Genomic DNA, 11,548 nt, shown 5'->3' with positions numbered 1-11,548 from the left:
CGGTCAACGACCAGGGCGTCCCCCGTCTCGCTGAGGGCTCAGGACAGGCAGACCACGTGTACACGATTTGGGGGGTCTGCAGGAGGTTAGGGAATACTTTTCAGGACAGGAGGAGCAGGGCGGAGGGGCTTACCTCACGTCTGTCGCTTCGCAGCCGGCAAAGGCCTTGGGGCTGGCGGCTTAGAGGTGGAGAGAGGAAGGGGGGAGCTCAACCAGTTTAGGGAGCCCACGCATCCCTTCCCGGGTTCGGCACCAAATGTTAGATAATGTCCACCGACCGACCGCCTGCTTGGTGAAATAATATCGACAAGTTGTTCAGAGTTGAGATGGAAGCTTTATTGGAAAATCCGCTCCTGGGCCCCATTCGCGCAGAGGGGAAGAAAGGGGGAAGCGAAAAGGGCGTCTGAGATACGTGTCTGGGAGTTTTATACCCATCTACACATGTGGGAGGGCAAAGGGGCTGTCCATGTCCCAACTATGCAAGGAATGTCCATTCAGGTGTGCCATTGGTCAACTGGAATCCCGCCAGGTAGGTGACGTAACCGGCTCCTGTGGCCCCTCCTCTTGTGGGGGCGGGGCAGACCCGCCCCTAGCCTCCAGTGCCCTGGGGAGCCATCACCTGTGCTTGCCAGTATGTGCAACAGATTGGTCCAGGCTACCCCACATCCCATTCAGCTGTCATAAATGTCAAATGAATTTAAAACCTAACTCAACCCAACTGGCCTCACTATCCAGCCCACACTCATGCCAACTGCTGTCACTGCCTGTCTAGCAAGGTCGACCTCCAGGTGCTCATGCTCACGAGTGGGAGTTGCAGCACATCAGAGAGGTGTCCACAGTTTTCCTACTTGACCCATTCCCAGTCCTTCATCTTGCACTCTCCAGGTACTTCTGCAGTCTAGCTTGACAAGATTTGCTTCCAGGCCCAGTACTTGCCAATTGATGCTGTAGCAAAGCCCAACAAATCTACACTTACTCAGGTTTTGCACTGCATCCTGAAAAAGCAGTTCCCCAAACCCTTCTATCAGGTCTCCTCCAGCGGGAGATCTCATGCACACTGGTAGGTCTGTGGCCCAGCCTGACTTAGTCCTCCTCTTGTCCTGGCAGGTACAGTGGCCTTGCCCAACTGGACCACACCCATTGCTGTTCTTGTTGTTGGGTGCTTTAGCCCAGCCATACCTGGTCCAATACAGACACAGCACTTGCGTGGTTCAGTGTGTGTTGAGACATATCCCAACTTATTCTATCCCCACCCTCGTTCTCATGAGCACCAGTGGGTGCTGGGGTTAAGTCCTATCTGCCACAGCCCAGACCCTGTCCTCATTTTATGTATAACAAAATTTCTCTTATAATCAAGTGTTGTTCAAAAACATGACCTCCATTACTCATAGGATATTGAATTTACTATACACACCACAAACATTTTTGTAAACATGTTTTACTGAGCAGATGATATATCTTAAATATTGCTGAGATGGGAGAGTACAATAGCTTAATTGACTAACCATCTGCCTGCAAACTCTAGCATTTGCTATTGATGGTAGTTTGTGTCCCATCCACTCTACTTCCCTTCCAGGTCCCTGCTGATTACCTGGGAAAGCAGTGGAGGATGACCCAAGACTTTGGAACCCTACACTCAAATGGGAGATGCTGAGGTTCCTGGATCCTTGTTTCAGATCAGCTCAGCTCTGGCCAATGGCTATTTGGGGAGTAGCCAGTATTGTACCGGATTTTGAGATCCCCAGAAAAACATCGAGTCAGAAGTCAATGCTAACTCATGAAGAACAGTTTATTCAGGTTAACCTAGGTCTCCCTGCTACCTCCCCCCAACCCAGAAATGCGGAATGTCCTGCTGGTTTCATGTAGACTGCCAGGCCTGGCATTCATTCAGTACCCACCCAAGCAAGTAAGGCAGAAATCACAAAAGCAGAAAACACCTAGGTTCTTCACCAGCAGATGGAAGATCGTACTCTCTGTCAATCTGTCTTTCTAAAAAGAATAAATTAAGTTAAAAAGTTATATAATTACTTTATCATATAAATACATAAATCAGTATATAAATATTCACCTGCAGCAGCTTCATTTACTAACAGATCTCTCTATAAGCAATCTCTGAATCTTCCTCACTAGCTATCTGATTATTCTCTTATAATACATTATCTAATACTTCTGAATAATTCTGTATTAATCCTGATCCTAGCACGTCAAAGGAAAATTGCTTTCTTGGGGCTGGCTTTGTGGTGCAGTGGGTTAAGCCACTGCTTATTGCATTGCCATCACATGTGTGAGTGCAAGTTCAAGTCTAGGTGCTCCACAACTGGGAAGGTAGTGGAGGAAGGCTCAAGTAGGCGCCACCTACATGGTAGACTCCAATGGAGTTCCTACTGCTGGTGTGGGTCTGGTCCAGATGCAGGTGTTGCATCCACTGAATCAGCAGATGAAAGAGCTCTCTGTTTCTCTGCTTCTTTCTCATCTCCTCTTCTCTCTTCCCTCTCTCTCACCTCTCTCACTGCTTAATATTCAAGTACATAAATTTGCAAAGAAAGGTGGAATGAAACAAGGGAAAGAAAGCAAGCCAGCCAAGAAAGAAAGTCTGCCCCCACCCCAAGTTCTGCACACGCTGTGTTGTCTGGTTGCGTGGAGATGACTCAGCAGTGTCCCACAATCTCTATGATCTGTGCAAACGTGGCTTTCAAGAAGAATCTCGTGTGTTAGCCTTCATCTTTATCCCATATCACTCAGGCTCTTCCAAACTCCATGCTGTAACTTACATTATCTGTGTGGATCAAGCTAGAGTCAACACCTAAGGAATGAAGGCAGAAACAAGCAGAAGATAAACTGATAAGGATCTGAGATAGTAGACAGTTGGACTGTGGCCTGCAAGACCATGTGCTCAGGGCGTATTTACTAATTATGCTAAGAGCCCTGGGGGAGATACTGAGAAGTCAGTGGGCAGGGATAAACTTCCTACTGAGTCCCACAAGGTCTCATTCTCCTTGGCTCCTGGCCAGTATAAAAAGGGACAGCCCAGAGGGTGGGAATGGACTTGGGGAATTCACTTTCCCATTCTCCTACCTCACCCATCTGCCTCCCACTTCCCTCACAATGCTGCCCTCAATACCAGTTGTGCTTCAAGGGTCCACTTACAGGCCAAAGCAGAACTAAGCCAATGAGGAGCAGGAGGGTCGAGAGCCTGGGCCTGAGGACTGTCACTTTAGAGCGTGATGCTTCTAGGGTCATGGCCGGTGGTGCTGAAACGCAAGCAAAACAGTTATGGCCAATATACAGATTCCTGAATCCAGAAAGCTTCCACTTTCTGCTGTCGGGCAATGTGGCCAGGCATACAACTGCCTCCCATTCCATGCTGGTCACTGTGACAGGCTCTCAGGTAGCAGGGAGGGAGGATATGTCCTACCCCAGGGAACGATCTGCCAGATAGGGGAGCCAGGTTGTCCAGATAGATGATACTCTCGCTGTCCAAGACGAGAAGAGGGACCAGGTGGTGGGTGAGATGGGTCACAGCAGTCTAGATTGGTTCTGCAGGATCCAAGACAGAGTGCAGGCAAAACAGGAAGAGCGTGATTCTAGGAAGAGAGCACAGGGAAGGAGGTCTAGACACAAGGACTGCCTCAGCTAGAAGGCTGGAGAAGAGGCAGGGAGAGTGGAGTAAAATCCATGCCCTGAGGAAGAGACAATGCAGAGGAAAAGCAGAGGTGGGAGGAGATGCAGGGAGGACACTGGGCTGGACTCTGCTGTTGTTCTGGGGAGAAAGCTCCAGGCCGGATCACTCTCAGACACACATTCACATATGCACACACAAGCACAACACACTCACACATGCACACTCACACCCAGTCATGCACATAAAACCCAGACTCATAACACACACACACACACACACACACACACACACATACACAGAATCCACACTCACACATATACTCCTACCCACACATGCACACAGCAGCCACATTCATATCACACACGTGTGCACACATACACACACTTGTACACACAATTGTTCCCAAAGCTCTTGCTCTTACCTGTGGTCTCCAGCATTTCCTTCCTGTTCAGCAAGAAGTTCTCAAGCCAGCTCTGACAATCTCCCATTGACACTTTGCAGAAAAATTCCACAGTGTCCCTGTCACTCTCCCATGTCTTCAGCCTTCTGGCTCTAGGATGAAGCTTTTTCCATTCTTTGTCGTGCGACTCAAGCAGGACAGATTTCTGTCCACCGATGCTGAACACCCAGGAACCATTTTTGCGGCCAGTGGCATCACGCTCACAGCACATCCTTGCCTGCAGGCTGAGGGCATCTGTCCTCATGGGGAAGAGATCAGCCAAGGTTAGTCTGGACAAGCCCTTGTCCACATCTGCTATCCTCTGCCCCCATTCCCTCCTTTGCTCCTGGCCCTGACTGTCCTCCCGGTTCTGCCCCACTCTACACCTCTAAAGGAAGACCACAGTCCAGTTCTGCCCATGAGAATCCTGAGTCCCTGGTTTCACAACACCCTGGTCTTTGCCACTCACCCCTGCTTGTGTAATCTGCCAGGTTCATCTCAGACAGCTGTTGTATGAGGGTGTCTGCCACATCTTTGAATATTTCCTTCATTTCTTTTTCTTCATTGTCAGGGATATGTGTTTCATTCCCAGGGAGAATAATACATTTGGTTTTATCACAGTCACTGGTTAGAAAGATGTTCCCATCTATAAGACCTTGGACATCACACACTGGTTGGCCAGGTCGGGCTGTGGTGTTGACAGTGAAGTAATGGCAAAGAGAATGAGCATCTGTGAAGGAAAAAATGCAAGTAACACTGATGACAAGAAAAACGACTCACAGACATTCCTTCCTCCAGTTCTAGGACACTAAGGAGCCCATGAAGGGTTGGGAATCAGGGAGATCACCTCCCGGCCATGGCACCTGCATCCCTGACTCCTGACTTCCTCACTCATGTGTTCCTTGTAATTCATTCTGGTTCTATGAGGTACACAGGATCACCTGGAACCAGGAAGCTGCGGACAGAAGCTTTGTCCAAACATACACATTGTGCACGTTCACACTCCATCTGAACAGCAAGCCTGAAAGAGACCACGTGGATGAAAGCTGACAGCACAGGGGTGTTCTGGAAAGACCCTTTGGCAGCCTCTTTCTCCTGGGAGCATTCGGCAGAGCAGACTCCAAGATGCAGAGCAAAGGCAAAGACAGGTGTGGATCAGAGAATGAGAATTCCAGAAACAAGGTTCCAGGGTATGTCAGGGGCAGTGGGAGATCAGAGCAGATCAGTCAGCCGGGAAGCTTTCTAGAGGCAAGAGTGACAAGAGACAGACTCTCACAGGCACCTACATGGAACCCCAAAGGGAAGTACAGTACACTCCAGGAAGAGGACGTACATCAGGAAACAAGAAAGACACCAGATAAATGAGCTAAGTGTATATCTGAAGGAAGTAGCAAAACAAGAGCAAAATAACCCCCAAAACAACAGAAAACAAGAAAGGAAGGAAAGGAGGAAAGGAGGGAGAAAAGGTGCGGGGGGGGGGGGAGAGGGAGGAAGGAAAGAGCAGCTATGCTGGCACACTGGAATATTTAAAACTAATTGGGCATTAACCAGGCCCAGAATACCCACCAGCTTCTGGCTGCTTTGTTCCCAGCACTGCAGCACTTCATTATTGCAAGGCAACCTAGTTCACTGCCTTGATCTGGAGGGCTGTTTTCTGTCTGATACAGGTCCCTGATAGTACGCCTGGGAAGACAGCAGCAGATGGTCCAACTGCTAGGGCATGTACACCCATGGACCAGATCCAGAAGAAGCTCCCAGCTCCTGCCTTTTGACTAGCACAGCCCCAGCCATGTGACCACTTGTGGAATGAACTAACTAATGGAGGACAAACTCTCTCTCTTACTCACTCTTTCTCTCTCTTTTTCTCTCTTGCTTGCTTCCTCTCTTGCTCTTCCCCCTCCTTCTCTTCATCCCTCCCCCTCCTTCTCTCTCCCTTCCAAGTGTAATTCTGATTTTTCAAAAAAATAAACCTAAAAAAACCTGTCAACCCAGAATGCTGTTTCAGCAAAGTTCTCATTTATGAATGTACACAAAATACCTTCCAAAACAAACAAAAATTGAAATATCCTGTCACCATTCACCAGCTTTGCACATGATACTTAAGGCCATGTTACACACAGAAATAGAATAATAGTCATCATAAGGACACAGAGTGAAGGCACAACATCCACTCAAAGTACAAAGGCAATCCAAAACAAATAATGTGAATATTTATGGGAAAGTAGCAGGATCAAGTTGATATTTATCAGTAATAACTTTGAAGGTATGCTCACTTCGGCAGCACGTATACTAAGAACTGGAACTCTGAAGGGAAGTGGATCTCATGATCCAATACAAAGACACAGACTGGTTACCCAGAAAAAGAAAAGCAAAATGAAGGAAGAATAATGGCAAACAGACACATGAAACATGCTCAGGCTCACTTAAAGGGACATGTAATAGCTGTGTGATGGAGACGGTCATATCTAGTAACATGTTATTTAACTTCATGGCATTGTAAATTTCTATTTTTCTTCCTATTGTTGATTTTGTATTGTGACTTTTCATTTAAGGGGATGTACAGTAACTATGAAATGGAGACTAACATATCCAGATGTGAGGATACAATGTAGTATGCATTTCTACTTCCAGAAAAAGGTGGACAGTTTACTATATCTTGACAGTAGGATGCTGGACTCTCTAACATTGTCCATGCCCACAAGGATGGACGTATGACTGTGTATGAAGAACTATACTTTAGTAATGATATAGAAGAACTAGGTGTGTGTGTGGTCGGGGGGACCTGGGGAGGGGTTAAGGGAAATCCCAGGAGCCTATGGAACTATATCATCAAATGATAAAAAATACAAAAAGACTCAAGGAGTGAGGGAGGGAGCCACTGTAGCTCAGGAAGCGATGTGGTTAAGGGGGGCAGTGAAGTGGAAGGAGAGGGACAGGGAAGTGTGGAGACACTGGGGGGCTTGAACTGCAGGTGGAGATGAGACCACCCAAGTCTACTAAAATCTTGACCACATCTTCAAATGGGTGGCACAAAAACGGCCCAGCCATTTCCTCACTGGTTAAAAGTCCGTGGATTAAAAAAAAAAAAAAAGGCAGTGGAAAGACTTCCGTGCAGATTCCTACCAGACAAGAGGCATGGGGAATGCTGAAATCCCAGACCCTTCCTCAAACCTTAGGTGTCTCTCTTCTTTGAAGAGCCTCTTTTTGCTACCTAGGTAAATATCTTCTTTTGTTTTTTAAATAATCTTCATTGATTAGGGTACAAAGAGTCAAGGGCTACAGGGTGAAAGTGGGTAATATAATTGTTTCCACACTATTATAATCATTTTGCCCTGTATCTGGGGTTAGGGGAGTAACAAAGGGAAAAGCCCCACCCAACCTCCCATCCATCCCCGATCCCCAACATGAGGCGCGCTCCAAGGGTCCTGCTCAAACAGTTATCAGTTCTGGATTGCTGCCAATCTCACCGTCCCAACCGCAATGAGACCTATTCAGAGTCCACTGGCTGACAGTCTGAAGAGCCTCTTAAGGTGCTTTCCCCTTCCCTCTTCTTTCCAAGTTCGGCTGATCACTTTGCAAATACAACTTCTCTGTACCTGAGTCCCCGCTTTTTATTTCTACATTAAACTAACGAAAAGCCCAACAGATTTTTCAGATATAGCAGTTGTGGACCAGGGACGACTAGGTGTCAACCAGCACTCCCAGGCTGCGCCACACCCTGCCTCCGCTCCCAAGCTCACTCCCCAGGGATGGTGTGGGGTGGGTCCCAGAAGAATCCCAGCTCCCCTGTTCCCTGTTCCGGTGGGAAGGGGGCCTTTGGCCAGCCTTGGGTCGGGGTGGGGTGTTAAGCAGCCTTTGGAAAGCCCCACCATGAGAGGAGGCTCCCCGTCCCTGCGTTCTCACTCTGGCCCTGTGCCGGTGCTCCGAAGTACTCACCGGCCCCTAGCGACTGAACCACGGCCCGCAACAGCAGAACGGCCAGCAAGTGAGGCAAGTAGGGAGTCAGCTCCATCCGACCTGTGTCCTGAGTGTGGCCAGCTGCGCACTCCAGGGCTGACAGGATTCCAACAGTCTGGCTCTGCAGGCCCTCCGTCCTGTCACAATCTCAGAATCCGCGGGCGCTTTTATGCAAAGGGGGGGGGGGGATTGACTCATCAGCTGAGGATCCCGCCCCGCCCCCCGCTTCCTGTGGAGATCTACTGCCACGTAGCCACCTGCCATATTTCCTTAAGCGTGTGCTTCACCAACATGCTTATTTGGTCTTTTCTTTCTCTTTTTTTCTTCTGACTTATCCTGGTCCCCTGTGTGGGATCTCGGGGAGAACTCCGCCCCCCAGCTCCGCCCGGGCTCTCTGTGCTCCCCATGCCAATGGAGCACCAGGGACTGCTGGCATCTGAGGAGTGCTGCTGCCACGCTTCTGCCGCGGGAAAAGCCACAGTTCTCCCATCACCTCCCCAGAGATGGCTTTGGTCAGCCTGTTGCTCTTACTCTGAAAGCCATGGCAGTGAAGAACCTAGGCATTTTCTGCCTTTTGTGATTCTGACTTAAAGGCTTGGCTGGGAGCTGTGTGAACTCCAGGCCTGATAGTCTACGTGACACCTCGCACGACACCTGGCAGGTTGCGTAGGCAGACCACTCCTCATGGATTTGTACTTTTTGAAAGTTGCTTGTTTCAAACCCACCAATAGAAGCCTGCTAAATCATGACTGTATAATTAATAGCCTGAAATGTATAAGAACTGGGGGGGCTTGGGCTCTCTCTAGGTTCTGGCTCCTGCTTCTTTTTCTCCTCCCTGTGGATCCTAGCAGCCTCGGCTCGGCTGCCCCTCCCCCGCCCAGCCATGCTGGGTTGGGGGAGGTGGCTGGGATACCTAGGCTAACCTGAATAAACCACCTTCATGCCTTAGCACCGATTCAGACTTGATGATTATCTGGGGATTTCAAAAATCCGGCACGACAGCAGTAACTCTCTCCAACTTTCTCTCCCTCTCTCTCTCAATAGCCACCTCCCCAACCCTGCTGCCTGACTTCAGCAACACCACAAACCACAAACGCGCCCTGGAACAAGGGTGGCAGCGTGTGCTCCCGAGCACTTCAGGGAGGCAACAGGCTGCGATGTACAGAGACAAGCCCGGGCAGAGCCTCTGAGGGGCTGCTTGTGACTCCTGAAGGGCACGCACTGCGCACTGCCAGGCCCCCAACTCTCTCTGCAGCTAAGGCTCCCAGGGAAGATGACACCATCCACCAAGGCAGTACAACAGAGCTGAGCCGGTACTGCCCAGCCCAGCCAGCAGCCTCTCCAGCAGCTGCACAGCTCAAGCCACTGCACACCTCTATTTATTATTATATCAAATTATATTATTATAAATTAATAATACTTTTTCTACCAGGGGTGCAAATTGCGAGGGACATGCTAAAGGATACACAGCAAATTAAAGTCAGAACTATATTGAGTGGTTCAAATATCACTCGGAAGATTAATGAGATCACACCATTTTTTTTTTAACCAAACTATTAACCAGCTTCTTTTGCGGGGCTCTGAGCCTCTCCACATTTCCCATTCCCTGCTTCCCCCACCACCGTGAGACACTCGCCTAGAGAACACTGAGCCCAAACTCAGCTCCAAGAAGCCATGGAGGGGAACACTGCTACTTCTCTTTTATATACAACAAAAAGGAGAAATGTGAGGAGTGGCTCCAATATTGCTGTGGAGATTAGTGAGACTCGCCATTTTTCCACCAGGAGTCACCTGGGATTGCCCACCAATCTGTTGTAACTTCAGGGTGCCATTCCTGACAATGCCACCCACCAATCCCCAGCTGCCCCTCCCACCTAATCCCTGCCCACCTGCCAACCCCCTGCAGCTCCAACAATGCCATCCAGCAGGCCCTCCCTGCCACAGCACAGGCACACTCCACTGAGGTCTCTCCCCCTTGGTGTGGTACCTCTTTCCCCCATCCTCCTTTGCCATCCTCTTTCCCCCACGCCCATCCATTCCCTTGCAGCCCCTCCTGCCAAAATGGCAGATGTTCCCCTTCCCTCTCCCTCCTTCTGCCTTGGCTCCCTTCCCTATCCTGCTGGAATAAAAGACCTCCTAGGTAACTAGGTCTGGTATTTTGGCTTACTGCAGCAAACTTACCCTGAAAAGAGGACTTGGCTGTGGGAAATTAGCTACACATAAGAACCAACAAAAACCAAGACAAAAAAGCACAAGAAATTGGACTTTTCTCAACTCCTCTGAGGATTATAGAAGTGGGGTCATCAAAAGGTTCGCCCTACAAGTCCACAAGAAAATTCTGGGGGCAGGGGGTGCCCAGGAATCTCACCCCTCCGATGCCCAGCCAGAAACTGAAGGCAGCTGAGCTACAAACCCTCTCAGTGGGAAATCCGCCTGGGCCCCTTGGAGTCACCCTCTGCCACAGACCCTCAGTTCCTCCCCAGATTTCATCAGGACACACACACCCAGGGCTTTGCTCCCAAAATGGAGACAGGGGACCGCAAAGAGTGAAGAGATCTTAGGGAATCACCATAGGCTCACTTCAGACACACCAGAGCCTCTGCATTTCCAGTCTAAATTCCTGACCTAACTGAGGTGCAGTCTCTGGAACTTTGTCAGAGAAATCACTTCCCAGACCTCTAGTAGGGTCTCTAGAGCTGCTTTGGGGTGCTTGAGTGTGTCCTTGGAGCCTCAGCCCATTACTTTCAGCTCTAGGCAGGTTCCCAGACTATTAGCAGGGTCCCTGGAAACTTCCTTGAGGTGCCCCCACTACCTAGCTTTGGGCAGATTGCCCAATCCCACAGTTGACCTTTCTAATTTCCCAAGAGACAAAGTTAGGTCATCCTACACAGCCTGTATGAGGTCCTTCAGCAAAGCCGTTTTAATCCTTTTCCTGCTCAGCATCACAGGCCTAGTCAACTGTGGGGATTCCCCTGTCCAGGATCACAGGACCCCTAAGGGTTTGCATGCTTGTGTTGACATGTAGTCCCCACCCTGCAGGTGCTTGTCCTTGGAGAATGCAGGTGGCTTGCCAGGCACCTGGGTGACTTGGCTGGAGTGCCTGGGCAGTGGCTTCAGACTCTCTCTCCCTCTTCCCCTCTCCCTTTCCCCCTCTTCGTCCCCACACCCTGCCCACTCTGCCTCTCCCCATTCCTCTCTATGTATGTGTGGTTGTGTGTGTGTGTATCACACTGTGGACAGAAGGAAAGGAGGAAGAGAGAGGGAAAGAGGGTGGGAGGAGGGATGGACAGAAGGAAGAAACAGAGAGCTGGGCAGGCAGGAAGGCTGAGGCCAGGCATGGCACGGTGAGACAGGCAAGCAAGCACCCCTGGTTACCTGCTCCTTGTTCAAACCCCACTCCTCGGCACAGGCTTACCTAGAGCTGAACCTGGTGCCTTCCCACTCTGCCTTTTTTCACATATTTTAAAAATTTCATCTTATTTTAAACATTGTTTACATTGTTGAGAGGGATGCATGCCCATATTGGCATC

General features: G+C 49.5%; 1 protein-coding gene and 1 long non-coding RNA gene across 2 annotated transcripts; both read right to left on the bottom strand.

Moving 5' to 3' along the window:
- Positions 1–1,841: 1,841 nt before the first annotated feature.
- On the bottom strand, positions 1,842–4,133 carry LOC121168031. Its single transcript, XR_005885677.1, has 3 exons — positions 4,044–4,133; positions 3,148–3,584; positions 1,842–2,803 (listed from the first exon to the last, which is right to left on the bottom strand). It is a non-coding gene; the product is annotated as an uncharacterized LOC121168031 (long non-coding RNA).
- Positions 4,134–4,185: 52 nt separating this feature from the next.
- LOC121168032 (UL16-binding protein 2-like) lies at positions 4,186–8,200 on the bottom strand (the record flags this gene model as incomplete). The annotated part of the gene is made up of 3 exons (XM_040997794.1): positions 7,998–8,200; positions 4,531–4,791; positions 4,186–4,316 (listed from the first exon to the last, which is right to left on the bottom strand). Coding segments are annotated over exons 1-3 (468 nt in total), but the record flags the coding sequence as incomplete, so codon positions are not given.
- Between the last annotated feature and the right edge of the window lie 3,348 nt (positions 8,201–11,548).

Source organism: Ochotona curzoniae, unplaced genomic scaffold (assembly GCF_017591425.1).
Source record: "Ochotona curzoniae isolate NIBS_2020 unplaced genomic scaffold, NIBS_Ocur_1.0 patch45, whole genome shotgun sequence".
In the NCBI taxonomy this organism is placed as follows: Eukaryota; Metazoa; Chordata; class Mammalia; order Lagomorpha; family Ochotonidae; genus Ochotona; species Ochotona curzoniae.
This window is presented reverse-complemented; position numbering and strand designations above follow the sequence as displayed.